Source organism: Terrapene carolina, unplaced genomic scaffold (genome assembly GCF_002925995.2).
Source record: "Terrapene carolina triunguis isolate 2854851 unplaced genomic scaffold, T_m_triunguis-2.0 Scaffold192, whole genome shotgun sequence".
In the NCBI taxonomy this organism is placed as follows: Eukaryota; Metazoa; Chordata; order Testudines; family Emydidae; genus Terrapene; species Terrapene triunguis.
This window is the reverse complement of record NW_020664543.1, coordinates 3,745,642-3,761,945: the sequence shown is the minus strand read 5'-3', so window position 1 is coordinate 3,761,945 and position 16,304 is coordinate 3,745,642. Positions and strand designations below refer to the sequence as shown.

Sequence of the window (16,304 nt, the reverse complement as noted above, 5' to 3'; positions counted from 1 at the left end):
GTCCTGGCTGGAAGGAGGAGACGAGATGGTTGGTGCCTAGGGACTGTGTGTTTGAAAATCCTCTCTCCGATCCAGGTGCTATGAAACCGACTTTGCTTGAGGAAGGACAGTTGGTCCCGGTAGCACTGGGCACAGGCTCCCACGAGGAGGAAATGCATGTGCCTGAAACGTAGCTTGTCCTGCAGGGCAACAGCAGCTGGCATCCAGGGCACTGTAGACAGGTCCCAGTCTCAGGGTGGAACTCAGACATGCACGGGCAAGAGGCCTCTCCCCCGAGCCGGGTGCACTTGGAGACCAGCCAGAGGCGCAGTTAGCCCTGTAACCCTACCCGTGCACTTCAACGCTGATTACTACTTAGCGAGCGTAGGTTAGTTGCAAAGCGCCATGGAACGCTTGGTATTTCTCCAGCAACTCAGCATTCAAAGCCCTTCACGAACATCCAGCCTCTCACACAGGTGGGAACGGTCCCCATTTTACAGGTAGGAAAACTCTGGCCCGGGGGGGGTCACACATCAAAGGGTGCCACTGGCGAGAACTCCCACAGTCCCCTGCTCTAACTACCGGGGAGGGGTGAACGTTCCCTCCCTGCTTACCACATGCCCGGTCGGCAGGTGTCCCCGAATTACTGGTGGTTACGTGCTACGACAGCAACTATGGCCAGGCTTCCCCTTCTGTGCTTTCGTTTTCCTTCCGCCGCGGTCCGTTGCCATTTTTATTGGCTGCCACCTGGTTTAGTATTCGCTCCCTGCGGCAGGGGCCTTACCTTACAAACTGCCTGTAAAACAGACCAACCCAATAATCCCAGACTGGCATCCAGCACCACCTCTCCCCACCCCCAGATTTCAAAGAAGACATAAAATCCCTGAGCCAGAGTACCTGCCCCTCTCTGTTTCGGGTGGTGCCACATTGCTTCATTTAATCCTCTCAGAGCTATGCTTGTTGAACACACGAAAAAGGGAGATTTGCTCCATGTGGAACAGTCCACGGAGACACTCACTCACTCTAACCCTCCTATTCTGTCAGTCCCGGAAGATAAAGCAGTGAGCAGCACACACAAGCCAGCCTGTTAGACCTCCTGCAGCAACCTAGCGAATGTCAGAATCAGGTCTCCAAAGCCGCTCGGGCTGGGGTTCCAGGCCCGTCCTGAAGAACTTAAATCAAAAAGCACAGAGACAGGCGCAAGCATGTCTATTGGTTAATGGCTGGAATAAAGATTCGCCTGCCACCCGCAGCGAGGATGTGCAGCTAATGAGCTGTGCATCCTGGAAGGAGCTAAACACAACAAATTAAAGGGAACTTTTAAGGGGCATGCTTCAAAAGACTTCAGAAATTGCATATGAGAAACCTCTATCCCCATTATGAACTAATGCGAGGACTCAGCCCAGTTGAATCTTTTCAGCATCGCAGAATAATTAGCCCATCGAATACGCACGGGAGACTTGCTATAGAGAGCTCTGCATCTTAGCATGGCTGTATGTGGGCATATGCAACCAGCAAGCAACGCATCTCCTGGGGGACCATTCCTTTTGATGAATTTGCTCTTCCAGGAGACTTCGTATCACTCTCTCACTAGATCTCTCTAACTGCCCCCACTGCGTTAGTGATCGTACTGCCTTGTTAGATTGGTGTCTCACGGGTAGGCTATAAACTGGGTGCCAGACTGCCCAGTGGTCCGAATACAAGAGCTCCCACGTTCTAAGCCTAGTGCTAACAGACAGACGCCCTTCTGAGCCACAGAGAAGTCACAACCAAGTCTTTGTCTCTCGAGTGTGAGCAGAGCATCCAAAAGTCAAAGTCTGAGTGGCTTTGGCTGGACACTTCCGCCAGGGCGGAAGAAGCCACAATCTTGGGGAAACACCCCCACCCCCCTTGATTCCCTGCTCACCCTCAGCAGCAAGATATCTTCCATAATGAACACAGCCTGTGGAAAATGTGGGGACAGGAATGATTATAAGCCCCCCCTTACAGTGCTGGCTCTCCCCAAGAGCCATGTGGCCAGTGTACAGTATGGCCCTGGAACACTGATTTCCCCTGCCCCCGCGGTTACTCACCATTTTGGGGGTCTTGTGGCTCACGTGTGCTTGCCTGGGGTCAGCCAGTTAGTGACAGGTATGTGAACAGTGGCTGTGTTTTAAATCAGTGTTTTCTGTGTGTTGCAAACAATACTGCTTCTGTAAAATGTAGCATTTTGGCTTCACAGAGATGACCTTGGGAGCCCAGCCTCCCTCTTTGTTATCGCCGGCTAAATGGCTGCACAAAATTAGAAAACGGCCACGAAGAACTAAAGAGGACTTTCTGCATGATGTCATGATGCCCTCCGCGGCCGAAAAACAAGACCCGAAGGAGTGGCGGGACAGCGAGACGAGGGACCAAAAGGAGAACGCGGTGCGCCAGAACGCAGCGGCTCTTAAACGGCATGGAGCACCAATGCGAAGCAATGCATCACGGGGCACTGGGACAGGACCCAGGATGCCCCGCGACCCCCTCCGCCTTCCCACAGCTCTTAGTGGCAGAAGAGGAGGAGGTGCTCTGTGGGATAGCTGCCCAGAGCGCACCGCTCCGAATACCCCTGGAAGTGCCGCACGTGTGAACGCACTATTGTGCAGGGCGCTGACAGTGTGAACACACAACAGCGGCTTCCCTTCAGCGCTCTCGGATGTAACTCTGCCAGTGTAGACACAGGCCTTGTCTACACCTCAAAAGGTAACTCTGGACAAGGAATTTTGCTAGAAAACAAGAACACAGTACAGGCCCCAAAGTTCCTCACTCTCCCCCCTCTGCTTCACTGCAGAGCTTCTACCTTGAACTTGCCCACCTCACCTCCCATGTGGCTTCCAGAGAGAGATTCAAAGCAACAGTACACAGATCCGCATGGTACGGGTCTACCCTCAAATCGGCTGCACACTGGTCTAACCATAACAGGTGTCCTTAACATGAGAATTCACCCTGAAAGTTCTGAATTTGTTTCTGCAACAGTTGCTTAAAACGTTGCAATTTCCATGAACGACCCTGCCCCGAAACTCGGTTGCTAAAATAAGAGCCAAAATACAACGTTCTACAGGACTTTGTTTCAAGTGTCAAACATTGGTGCATTTTTGGTTTTTTGCCGTATCATCCCAGATCAGTTGCTCGACACTCTGAGACAGTAGCTAGGAGGGTGAAATTCCTCTTCAGTGGACCTAGTGCTGTCTACACCGAGGTTAGCTCGGTTTAACTGCATCGCTCAGGGGTGCGGATTTTTCACACCTCTGCGTGACATGGTTACACCCCCCTAATTTCCTAGGCCAAAGTCTCCACAGGGATTAAATGAGACCCCTGATTCATGCTACAGCACAAATAAACTGTCCGCTCTTGAATAGTCCGTACCTTGCTCGTTCAACCTGTCGCACTTGAGCCTGCTAATTAAAATATTTATGCCATTCACCGCCTGGGAGATTCCAGGAGTGGCCAAGAAATGCTCACGCCTACAGAACAGTTGAGGCCCTGCAAGACACTACAAATTAAATCAATCGCATCAATATTTCCATAAAGCAAAATACAGGCAAATTTCTGTGCCTGCAGAATACACACTCCAAGTTGATCTACAGCTAATACAAGTTTTACAGAAGGCATTTGAGAGGGCTTTAAAATAAATAGCGAGGGATGATCCCAGCCTTCAACATGGCTTTACTGATCTACACTGTACGCTGAGGGAAAAAATCCTGTGTCTTAGCTGATAAAGATTCAGTCAGGTGGGATTCAATCTGCTTCTCTAGATACGCTTCCTCCACCGATATTGGCCTTTATACTGGAAATATCGACAGACTCCTAGTTATAACTGAGTTATGGCACATCAGCTCTCATGCAGGATTGGAAATTAACCGCTGGTTGTCCCTTCTGGTCACATGCACACACCCCCAAAGTTTTCTGAATGGCCCACACTAATTATTTAGAGGAAGTTTCAGTCCATCAGCATCACAACAGCAGTAACTCCTGCACGATGGCATCTGTTGATGCCAAATGGATTGAAGCACTTAGCAGCTTGACAGGAACACAGCAAAGCACGGCACGGACTCCGACACGGACACATCACACTATGCACCGGCAATGCAACAACTCCAGCCATGGCCACTGCTGGCAGGATCCCCTTCCAGGGAGCTGGAGATGTGCTGCATTTTAACATGCGGATGGAAGATTAATCACACAGCCAAGTGAAATCCAGTGGCAGGGGAGTAACACGCATTAAGCCTCATTATCCTGTTCAGTGCAATAATCGTCCAGCAAAGTGAGTGTCACATAGTCAGGGGGGTGGTAAAGAATAATATAGTTAATAGGAGACATACACATGGGCACACACTATCCATGTAGTCATGGGGGACAAGCAAGGAGACACACAAACCATCAGGCTCCTCTCACAGTACTCAGCCTCTTGTTAAAACAGATCTGCTTTCTCCCTGTCTTGGCAAGCGCAGTGGGGAGAGCGGCCTCCAAATTCCATAACAGTAGCATTCAGAGCAAGAAGCCTGGAAGGAGGGGAGGGCGGGCGGGCTGGAGACCGAGGAGCTCTCTAAACCAGATTGGTAACGCAGGCTTCATATGTATTTAGCCTACATCCGCACTTATGGCAGCATGTAGAGTTACAGGCACTACATGTGTAGCAACATACTGCAGCGAAAGGCTCCGGCAGAGGGGAAAGGCTCCGGTAGCAGACACGACACACTGCTAAAAACAGCAGCGTTGGCCCGGGAAGCATTGCCTGGGTGCATAGAGAGCCATGCAGCGTATCTAGCCTGGGGGTTCAGATGCGCAGGGTTCTCCTAACCCTAACCCTCACCGTCTGCACTGGTGCTACACGTGCTAGCCGAGCATGCGGTGTCTGTACTCTGCACAGTAAGCTTAGGCCCACCCATAGAGCATGGCCCACTCAGAAAGGCCTCCTCCCCTCTCTGAACTGCGTGCCAGGACAAGAGACGGTTAAGAGGGGGGTTGATCACGGCCTACCAGTACCTACATGGGGAAGAGATTTCTGATCGTGGGCAGTTCTTTAATCTCGCACAAAGAGGCATAATGTGATCCAAGAGCTGGATAAATTCAAACTAGAAATAAGGCAGAAACTATTAGGGTATTAGCCACTGGAACAATCTATCTAGGGATGTGCTAGAGGCTTCCTCTCTTGGAGTCTTCAAAAGTCAGGGCTGGACGTCAAGGGGGGAGGGATAGCTCAGTGGTTTGAGCATTGGCATGCTAAACCCAGGGTTGTGAGTTCAATCCTTGAGGGGGCCACTTAGGGATCTGGGGCAAAAATCTGTCTGGGAATTGGTCCTGCTTTGAGCAGGGGGTTGGACTAGATGACCCCCTGAGGTCCCTTCCAACCTTGATATTCTATTCTAAGCTAAAAGCTCTACTTTACTTCAAACAGGAGTTCTGCAGAAGTTCCTCGATGACTGCGTTTTGCAGGGGGTCAGGCTAAAGGATCGGAAGGGTCCCTCGTGGCTTTAAAAATCTATGCATGTCCCCCTTTAAGGCACAACTTGGGAAACAGTCAGCCTAGGGTTGCCAGAGGTCTGGTTTTTGACCGGAACGCCCAGTTGAAAAGGGACCTGGGCGGCTCCGGTCAGCACCACTGAGCGGGCTGTTAGAAGTCCGGTCGGCGGCACAGCAGGGCTAAGGCAGGCTCCCTGCCTGCCCTGACTCCACACAGCTCCTGGAAGTGACCAGCACGTCCCTGTGGCCCCGAGGCACAAGTGCAATCAGGGAAGCTCCGCGCGCTGCCCCCGCCCCAAGCGCTGTCTCTGCAGCTCCCATTGGCCGGGAACTGCGGCCAATGGGAGCTGCAGGGGAGGCGCCTCCGGGCACAGGCAGCGCGCCTCCACCTAGGAGCTGGACATGGCGGCCGCTTCCGGGAGCAGCGCAGAGCCGACTGGAAGCCGCATGAGGTAAGCGCCGCTCAGCCGGAGCCCATACCCCGCTCCCCGCATCCCAACCCCCTACCCCAGCCCAGTGAAAATGGGTGAGGGTGGGGGAAGAGCGAGCGACGGAGGTGCCTCGGGGAAGGGGTGGGGCAAGAGTGTTCAGTTTTGTGCGATTCGAAAGTTGGTAACCCTAAGTCAGCCCGCTGGCATGGTGGCTCTTTGACTACATCCAGCACCACCATGGGTTTGAGTCCCAATCTGTACCGATTGTTCCCAGAGAACAAGGACAAAATGCCCAACTAAGGGCTTGTCTACACTGGCACTTTACAGCGCTGCAACTTTCTCACTCGGGGTGGGGGTGAAAAAACACCCCCCTGAGCGCTGCGAGTTTCAGCGCTGTAAAGTGCCAGTATAGACAGTGCACCAGCGCTGGGAGCTACGCCCCTCGTGGAGGTGGGAGAGCTCTCTCACAGCGCTCTGCCCCGACTACACAAGCCACGTTAAAGAACTGCCGAGCCAGCGCCTGAACGTTGCCAGTGAAGACCTGCCCTTAAACTCAAGAACAGTGTTAGATTTACAGTGGAAAGAGCAATTATGAGAAGTCAGGATCGCGTGTGATCAATAGGTAGTTTAAATACACCTCTCTCAGAGCCGGATTTTGCTGTCAGTCACACCCAGATCAGAATCTAGGCCACTTCGGCAGGCACCCATTGTTTCGTTACCTCCAATCGAGTGTTATGCTCGAACAACAAAACATCACTAACTCACTGTTAGGTATTTATGTATAATTACAAACCACTGCAGTACTGCCGAAGGCAGCTTACGCCTGTCTATTACAGCCTGCCAGATGAACTCGTCCAGAACATGTGCTGCAGGCAGTGGCGTTGTCCTCAACCATTTGCACTTTTGCTACTTGGCCGGAGGTTACACCCACCTCCTTGAATCTGCCACCTGCACGGCTGGTGGGGGGACGTCTTGTCCATTCAGGTAAAAAGGCAAAAGAGCGAATATGGGGACGGTCCATTCAGCCAGAACACAAATATTTGTTTTGCAGCAGTGCCTAGAAGTCCCAGCTAAAATCAGGGACCCGCTCTGCATAAATTCATATTAAGACACAGCCCTGCCCCAAACGGCTTACTGTCTACACAGACAGGACAGACAAAGGGTCGGGAAGAAAAACCATCGGGGAAAGGTGACGTGCCCAGGGTCAGCCAGCCGAATCGGGAACAGAACCCAGGTTTTGAGTCCCAGGGCAGTACCCTATCCATTCGACAACACCGTCTCTGTATACACCTCCTTCAAACCAGGAGAGGGAGCAACCTGGCAGCTAGTCAAACAACATTAGCAAACAGCTTTAATATTCCCCCTCCTCCGCCCTTCGCAGAGGCAAGGGCTGACAAACCTTTCAGACAAATGCTCCAGTTTCCACCACACCGTGGTTTTGTCTCTGCAGCCCAACCGATGCTCTTAAGGGGAGCAGGAGAAGGGAAAGAGAGGGGGTTTCTTCCGATTGCTACGCTAAACACAAGCGCTTTGAAAAAACAAGGAAGAAAGATGCTCTGAGCTAGATAAATCTCCTCCTCGCAGGCCGGATGCCAACGTACACTACACTGTCCGTCAAATACTGGCAGCCTTTGCCAAAAAAAAAAAAAAAAAAACAATCCAAGCGCATTATAGCAAGAGGGGATGGTGTGCAATAGAGTACCAGATGCGAGGGAGAAGGCTCACATTCCCTGATCTCCTTCCTAGTCCCAATAATAAACCCACGTCTTGACACTGTTTCTGGTTCCATATGATGGAGAATTAGAACAGCCCTGGGGAAAGTTTCTTCCCTCTATACCACACAATCCTGCAAGCGAGGAGTATAATTCCTAGCTCAGGCAGATATACTCACGCTAGCTTGAGGAGCGTAGCTACAGTAGCACAGGTAGCAATTGCAAACCCACGGGGTTCACGCGGGTTTGGACTCAGCACAGCCGCTGCCCGTGCGACACTACTATTTACACTTGCACGAGCTCGTCTATGCGAGTTGGGAATCACACCCCTCGCTCATCGTGCAGACATGCCCTAAAACAAGAATAATGCTCTCAGAACCCTTTCGATGGTACTTACCAAAGCACAGAGCATGGAAGTTAGTGGCAGAGAGGGAGACACTCATTCAAGCTTTTTCCCTTGCAGAAGCGGACAGTTCAGAGTGCTACCAAGAAAGGAGTCCAGTCGAGTTCCAAACTTACCGCTGTTCTACACAACCCTGGGCTTCTGCGTCTTTGGCCGTCGGCTGTTAGCAGCTATATCTGTACGTTATTAGCAATGCAGGGGCCAAGTTAACAAATCTAGGTGCCTAACTTTAGTCAGCTAAATAAAAACTGCTGGATTTTCATCACCCAGAGCTCCCACTGATTTCCATAGCAGCTTCTGGTACCCAACTCCTTTAAAAAAAAAAATTGCGCAGGTTTTCAAAATGCCTAAATATGAACATAAATACCACTGGGGTAGCCACGTTTAAAAGCAACCCAAACGGTGCCATCCACCTAACAAGGTCTGAGTGCTTACCTTACCTTGGGACGTGAGTGGTAGTATCTCCAGTTAACAGCTGGGGAAACTGAGGCACAGAGCAGTGAAACAACATGCATGAACTCTCACAAAAAGCCAGAGCCCTGGTGTTCTGTTCCCCAGTTCTGTGCTCTCACCACTAACCCACCCCACGCCTCTTGACAAAAGAAGGCCAAAGCGGTGATTATATAAAATGCCGTTTATGCTAAAGAAGCTAGTCTTAGAATGTTGTAGGGTTCCTGTATTAATCATTCATGGGCCGTGAGATACTGAGAGTTAAGATCGGAGCAAAGAGCAGAGAAAAAGGGGGAGGGGGGAGAGAAGGGAAAAGAAAAACCACGGAAATGTGACTGAAAAGGGGGTGAGAAAGAAGCGACTCATTCTGCTTTGCCCCCTTCCCAGTAAAAGAAAGAACTGAACAGGCAGGGCTGAAAGACCATCTCATGGGTGGGTTTAATAATAATTCTGAGTGGCATTACAGCAAGTTCTGGAGGCTTTCCTGCATTATATGCGGGGGGGATAGCTCAGTGGTTTGAGCATTGGCCTGCTAAACCCAGGGTTGTGAGTTCAGTCCTTGAGGGGGCCACTTAGGGATCTGGGGCAAAATTAGTAGTTGGTCCTGCTAGTGAAGGCAGGGGGCTGGACTCGATGACCTTTCAAGGTCCCTTCCAGGTCTAGGAGATAGGATATCTCCATAAACAAAAAACAAACAAACAATACGGTAGCATATTCCTTAAACGATTTCTCTTCAAAACATTTTGATTTTCAGCACCCAACATGTTCTGAAAAGAGTCGTCTGCCTGGGGGAATGTGGTGGGGAGACCTAGAATCCTCAAGATAGAATTCAGGATCAAGTTTTCTGTGGTTTTTTTTTGTTTGTTTTGTTTTTTTTAATTAAATGAAAAGTCCAAACCTAAAACAGAGAGAACTCGGCCCTTGGAATCTGCTGGGCCTCAAATGAGGAGCCTGTTTAAAGGTCACCAAAGCTGGTGGAAGGGAAGTATAAAAACAGACATTAATTTGCTCAGAACTAGCAGAACATCCTACAGGGAACTAGAACATGGCCTTGTTTAACTGGGCAGGTGCCTACCCGCACCGACACGCCGCAGTTTGCACCACTGCAGCAGATGGAGACATGCTTGTCAAGTTCCATCCAATAGTCATTTTGAAATGTTGAGGTCCCTATATGCAATTCCAGCATAGCTCCTCCTGGCTTACATTGAGCACACTTGGCTCGTTCTCTGGAGCTCCTCCCGACAGCATCCCATTGTCCAGTTCACCTCCAGGCGTGTTATCACCTATACTCAATAGGAAACGCACCCAAACCAGAGTCTCACCCTCAGTGAACCCAACTAATGAAAGAACAGATGGTTTAAGTCTTCCAAATTAAAAATCTAATGGATTAGATCCCGCCCTTTATGAAGAACCTAATGACAAACTGTTCAGCCCCATTAGCCAGTTTGTCCCACCGGGCTCCACTGGGGAACACAAACACTTCCTTAGGTATCTTTAGTAACCGTATCAGTCCTCTGTGAACTGCCTGAAAAGGGGGAAGAGTTGCTACACTCCAAAGCAGCTAGGGAGAAACATCAAGCACATCAAAGCAAAGTCGTCTTTACATAAAGAACAGTCCACTAAAAAACCCCACGAATTCCTTATCCATCACCATCTTCTTTCATAATGACGATGTGTATTAACATCCCTTTGTATCCCCCTCTGGGTCCCTTCTCCATTAGAGACCTCAGTGAGAACGTGTGCTGCTTTGTTCTTCAGTCTCCTTTTTTCTTCAACTGGAGTAAATTACAACGTCAGCCTGACAGGTGCTTGAGCATTAATGACTAAAGCACTGCTTGGGAGAGGCTTTAATCCAAAAGATGGGAAAGACACTGAGTCAAATTCACCCCCGTGTCAGGCTATTAAAATCCAAGGGAGTTACTTCAGGGATGTCATTGGCCCATTAAGTTTAAAAAGGTAGAAGAGAAAGTTTTGATCAGAATACTACAGTTCTATACATTGTTAAAGTGAGTCACTCCCCACGTTCCTCTCATGACATCCCCCACACCACCACCAAGTCTCTTTGCTAGGCTGTGCTCCCCACAAAGCCATCGAAGGCCCCAATCCTGGAAGAAAAGACGTGGGGAGACCTCTGAGCCCCCACACAGCCCCATTGATTTCAGAGTCAGTTCAGCATGGGTATCATTCCTTCGTTTTACACGCACCGTTCCAGTAACTCCTGGTGCATTTGGCATTTTTTATTCTAGCATGAGTGGGACGAGGGCATTGCTTTGACTGCAGGCTCTTTGGGATAGGGACTGTTTTTTTGTTCTGGGTTTGTACAGCTCCTAGCACCACAGTCCATGACTGGGGCTACTAGGCACTACCACAGTATAAATAAGAAACAACGAAGCCCACTAACTGCTGTTTTATGCTGTGTTGGGGGTATTCCGTTCCCCCACTTGGTAGAATGGGAGGAAGAGAAGCGGAGAGAATCCTTCTCTCTTCCCCGAAGAGTGAGTATTAGGCAAATGGAACAAGTGTCGTCAGACCCTTGCAGGATTACTACTCGTTAAGCTAAGATATTAACACACACTCCCACTCCCTCCCAAATGAACGAGCGTGGAAGGACCCACCCGCTCCTCTGATTTAAGTAGACATCGATAAGGCATCAACTACAAGCCAAAACTCAGGTTTCAGAGTGGTAGCCGTGGTAGCCTGTATCAGCAAAAACAACGAGGAGTCCTTGTGGCACTTTAGAGACTAACAAATTTATTTGGGCATCAGCTTTCGTGGGCTAGAACCCACTTCATCGGATGCATGGAGTTGAAGCCAAAAGTCAGTTCAGCTCCTGATGTTATTTTAACTGGGTTCAAATCAAAACCTCTCTAGAAAGGGGACCCTCTTAAACAGCAGCATGGAATAACGGGGAAGGATTTTTTCCTTTTTGAGGACCAAAACTTGGCTTGGAAGTGAGAGATCAACAGCGCCAGATGGATTAACCCAGCAGCAATCAGGGAACATCTCTAACGTGATCACTTTGCTCTGTCCACTCCTCCTGTCCTCTCTTTCCTAGCCCACCATTTCCCATACAGTCCCGTACCCCGCCTCCTCCCACCCCACCCTGCAGACACAGGCAACGTAGGCTTCTTCCCAATAGGCAGAGAAAAACGTTAGAGACATTGGTTAGAAGCGGGTTGCGTGGCGGAACTGTTTACTTTCTCTGTTGGGAGCTGTCGGCAGCTGATCAAATACATCCCTTCGGTCCCTTATAATGACAGGCAATTATTGCAAACACCAATACAGGCAAGATACTTTTGTTTTTAAACTTGGGCCTAAGTGAAACAAAGGGGTGTTTGAGGACGATAACCTTCACACAATAGAGAGCTGATTGCATTCATTTGGTTGCGTGACAGAGCTGGATCTTGGGCTGGGTTGCTTTACATGCCCCTGATATCAGGACATGCCTAACCCAATGTTATTTACACCACAGGACAATGCTCCTTCCACTCAAATACACGACAATCTGGTGACTTTCATCTTCCAAATTCTGAGAGGAACTAAGCAACAAATGGAAGTTTAAAGAACTCCCATGTTACCATAGAGGGGCTCATGGAATGCAGGCCAATGGGGGCTGCTGGAAGCGGTGGCCAGTAAGTCCCTCGGCCCGCGATCAGCCGGACCTACAGACGGGCAGGTACACAAACCGGCCTGGCCCACCAGGGGCTTTCCCTACACAAGCAGCGACCCCAGTTTGAGAAACACTGCCCTAAATGTTCCTTTGCCAGCAGACAAAAAAGACAAACACTCTGATTTTTTAAGTTAATCTCATGGTTTCTGGGGAGACTGAGTCATGATTTTTGAATGATTGGTGTTGCAATGCTGCAAATTACATCTCAGGATTGAAACAAAGGTCTCACCTGGATTGTTTGGAAACCACTGCCAGCTAAAGAAACAAAACAAAACAAAAAAGGAAAGAGCCAACACTTTTCATGTGTGTGGCCTAAAGCCATGTTCAGCACAGACACTGACTTAGAGAAACCCAGGGAAATGCAGTTATTAAATCTCCCACAGAAACTGATTAGTATCTGGCTTCTGCCAGAATGGAAACTGATATGAGGGTTAAGAAAAAAATCCATTTAACTTCATTAGCCAAAACACAGAGTAACATCAACACTCCTGATGCTTTGTTGCCTGGCACTATCATTGAACAAACAGCCACCTCAGATCTTTTGAAGAGCTCTTCTAGACAGCTAGCAAAGCCAAGGAAATCAGTGTTATCACCAGGCCCTACTGGTTACTGCAGTTCAGCTGGTGCAAGTGAAAAGGATGAAGGAAGGTTTACCCAGGGCAGCGTTTCCACCTCTCAGTATTCAGTGTTTTAAAGCTCCAGCTCCTGGAGTCATGTTACAAAACGAAAATATCACCTTTTTTTTTTTAAAAATAAACAAGTTCCTAGCCTCATGATTGCAGAGAAAAAGCTTGAAAGTGTGACTCAAACATACCCTAAAGGCTCAGAAAACAGGATGCGGGGGGGGGGGGGGGGGATTTTTAAAAAAAATCTCATGATTCTTTTGAGGGTTGCTTCAGGATTTTTGAACAGTGGGGGTTGGCGACACTACAACAAGCTGAGCGCAGCTTTCATAGCAAAACCCTGAAGCCATGCAAAATCCATCCTGGGGATCCCCAAATACCGTGGGGAACAGTCTGAGGTAAGCCCCAACCCTAAACCAAGCCAACGGCCAGTGCAGTCAGCTACACTTACATCCCCACTGCTGCTGGACAGGGCCATCCAGGAGCACCGGACGTTAGACGTGGGAGGTAACTGTCCCACTCTACTGGGTGCTGGGGAGGCCTCGGCGGCAGTGCTGAGCCCAGGTCTGGGCAAAGATGTGGACAAACTGGAGAGAGTCCAGAGGACAGCAACAAAAATGGTAAAACGTTTAGAAAATCTTAGCTGGGAGGAAAGGGTAAGAAAAACGGGGCATGTTTAGTCTTGCAAAAAGGAGACTGAAGGGGAGGGGACCCGATAGTTCTCAGATATATGAAAGGCTGCTATAAAGAAGACTCTGATCAATTGTTCTCCATGTCCACTGAAGGTAGCACAAGTAGTAATGGGCTTCATCTGCAGCAAAGGAGAGCTAGGCTAGATATTAGGATAAAGTTCCAATTATAAGGGAGTTTCTAACTTTCTAACCTTCCCAAGGGAGGCTGTGGAATCCCCGCCCTTGGAGGGTCTAAGAACAGGTTGGACAAACACCTGACAGGGACGGTCTAGGTTTACTTGATCCTGCCACAGCACAGAGGGTGGACTTAGTGACTTCTCCAGGTCCCTTCCAGCCCTACCTTTCTATGAGTCTATGAGCCACTCCCCTAAGACAGCACACGATTTAGGACAGCAAACCTCTATTTGCTACCTAGGGAAGCTGCAAGAGGGGGGAAATCAGCCGTGGTGACAGTACATACACTGCGCTGCCAGCTCAGAGACCAGACTTTACTCTGCCGTGTGAAAGGCAGGCGTTCAAGAGCAACACGTAACCCCCTCGTGCATCCGGTAACGTGCAAGTCAGCTAGAAACGGGCTTCCAGCGGCCCACAGTCCCGGACACAAACAGGGTGGGAGACTAGCCGGAGGCCACTGACAGCAGACAGTCAGACTGCTACTTACCAGCAACGGGAGGAGGAGGTCGGCCAAGTAGACAAAAGCTGCTCCCAGGGTGAAGCCAACAGCTACCGGGAAGAATGCAAAAGCCCCGAAATCCCCAGAATCTTCAGCCAATTCGATGGCTGGAGCCAGGAGGGACCAGTAAGAAGCAGCTAACATGACCTAAGGGACAGAGACCAGAACAAATTAATACAGGTTATGGGATTACCCCCAATCGAGATCAGGACCCTAATGCGTTGGGTGCTGTACATACAAGCAATAAAGAGACAGGCCAAAGGTGGTGGGGGGGGGGAAACTGAGGCAGAGGGTCACCAGCTTTAATTCTCCCAAGAGCTCAGTGCAGAGGTGGGAACAGAAGCCAGGTCTCTTAATGCCCAATCAGGTGCCCTGCCCACTGGACAACACTGCCTCTGCTTCAACACCAAGGGTTTCGTTAGACTCCCAGCACGCTGCCTCTCAACCACAAATAACCCCAACTCCCTCCAACCACCTCGCTCCAACAACCCACACTCAAAAAACTTCCCTCCAGGTTACTTAATAACCCTCCTCTAGCAGGAGGAAAAGAGCAAACCCCCTTCATGGATTCACCATGCTGACCTCTGCTCACTTAAGGTTGGTGAGCAGATTCACAACACACCAGACATTAAATAAATGGGCGCGTGCACATTGTACAGACAGCGCCCGCACTGTTCCGCTAACACTCTCCTTTGCTAATAGTGCTTAGTTACTGTCCAAACTCGCAGCTGCCTCCAGCTTTCTGGATAGCACCGGCCCTGAAACAGCGCTCACAGCGGCTTGCCAGGGCGCACACCTAGCAGGCTTCCGTTCACACCAGCCACAAACGCTCCAGCCTATTCACCGTCGCTTTTGCCATCGCACTTGGCAACGTGAAAAGTGTGACACGACCCCTCAGACTGACCGATGAGATTCGAGCCAACTTCCGCATAGAGCCGTCACTGAAGTACAACGAAGAAAGGAGAAGGGGATTAAGCGTGAGCGGTGCAAAGCCATCAGTTTTCACCCAGCCAGCCGTGAGGCAGGAAAACAATTGACGCGCGCACACTTACTTGCTAGGCTCATCCTACTGAGGATTAACACATCCATAATAACCCTTCCCAGAGGGGAGCAGCGGGAGAGGAGGGGAGGATTGGCTCCCATCCACATACCAGTTCTTAGTGAGGACAGGGAATGCCAGAGACAGAGGCCTCTGCACAACACACTAAAATATGAATGTCTTCTCATTTGTGTCACCTGTTTTCACCACAAAGCACGTTCAGGGATGCTTCAAAGAGACCCCATCAGGTTGAACTAAACATAGTAACACAAGCCTGGGGTGTTAACAATCAACACCTTGTGTTATTAAAATGAATGGCCAAACCATTCTCCTGTGTTGCTACCATTAATGCAGATTGAAATGCCAAAAGTGACCAGTTAGTGATTGAAACCAGATGAGTCAATTTCACCGACTAGCTCTCAGATCTACCCAGGGCTCCTATCACCCAGGTACCTAAGCACTGACATTAACTCGCAACGCAGGGTCTGGAACATGGACACCACAGGCCAATATTTGATTCCCAGCACACATAAAAACCTTATTTCCATTAGAGACTAACAAATTTATTTGGGCATAAGCTAAAACCCACTTCATCAGATTTTAGCCCACGAAAGCTGATGCCCAAACAAATGTGTTAGTCTCTAAGGTGCCACAAGGACTCCTCGTTTTTGCGGATACAGACTAACACTGCTACCACTCTGAAACCTTATTTCCATTGGTATTAAAGTACTTTGGGGGGGGGGGGAGGGAAGGCTTCCACTGGCTTTAAGGTTTTGCAAACCTTTGGTTTTACTAAAACCGGAATTGCAGTCTTAAATCAAGCTAAGATTATGTCTTTAAATAATATAGCGGGAAGGCTTTAAGGCCTGGTCTACACTACGACTTTAATTCGGATTTAGCTGCGTTAATCCGAATTAACCCTTCACCCGTCCACACTACAGAGCCAGTTAATTCGAATTAAAGGGCACTTAAAATCGATTTCTGTACTCCACCTTGACGAGCGGAGTAGCGCCAAAATCGATTTTGTTAATTCGAATTAGGGTTAGTGTGGCCGCACACCACCGAATTAATGTGGTTAAATTAATGGGGTAGTGTGGCCGCACACCACCGAATTAATGTGGTTAAAAACCGAATTAATGTGCTTAGTG

The 16,304-nt window shown here is 49.4% G+C and overlaps 1 protein-coding gene across 3 annotated transcripts in view; it reads right to left on the bottom strand.

The window, feature by feature from the left end:
- Positions 1-16,304, bottom strand: part of SLC39A11 (solute carrier family 39 member 11) — a 256,409-nt gene that overhangs the window by 217,411 nt on the left and 22,694 nt on the right. For all 3 annotated transcript variants that reach the window (XM_026654629.1, XM_026654631.1, XM_026654630.2), the window contains exon 4: positions 14,106-14,264. In XM_026654629.1, coding sequence (XP_026510414.1) covers positions 14,106-14,264 — 159 coding nt within the window. The remainder of the gene's footprint in view (positions 1-14,105; positions 14,265-16,304) is intronic.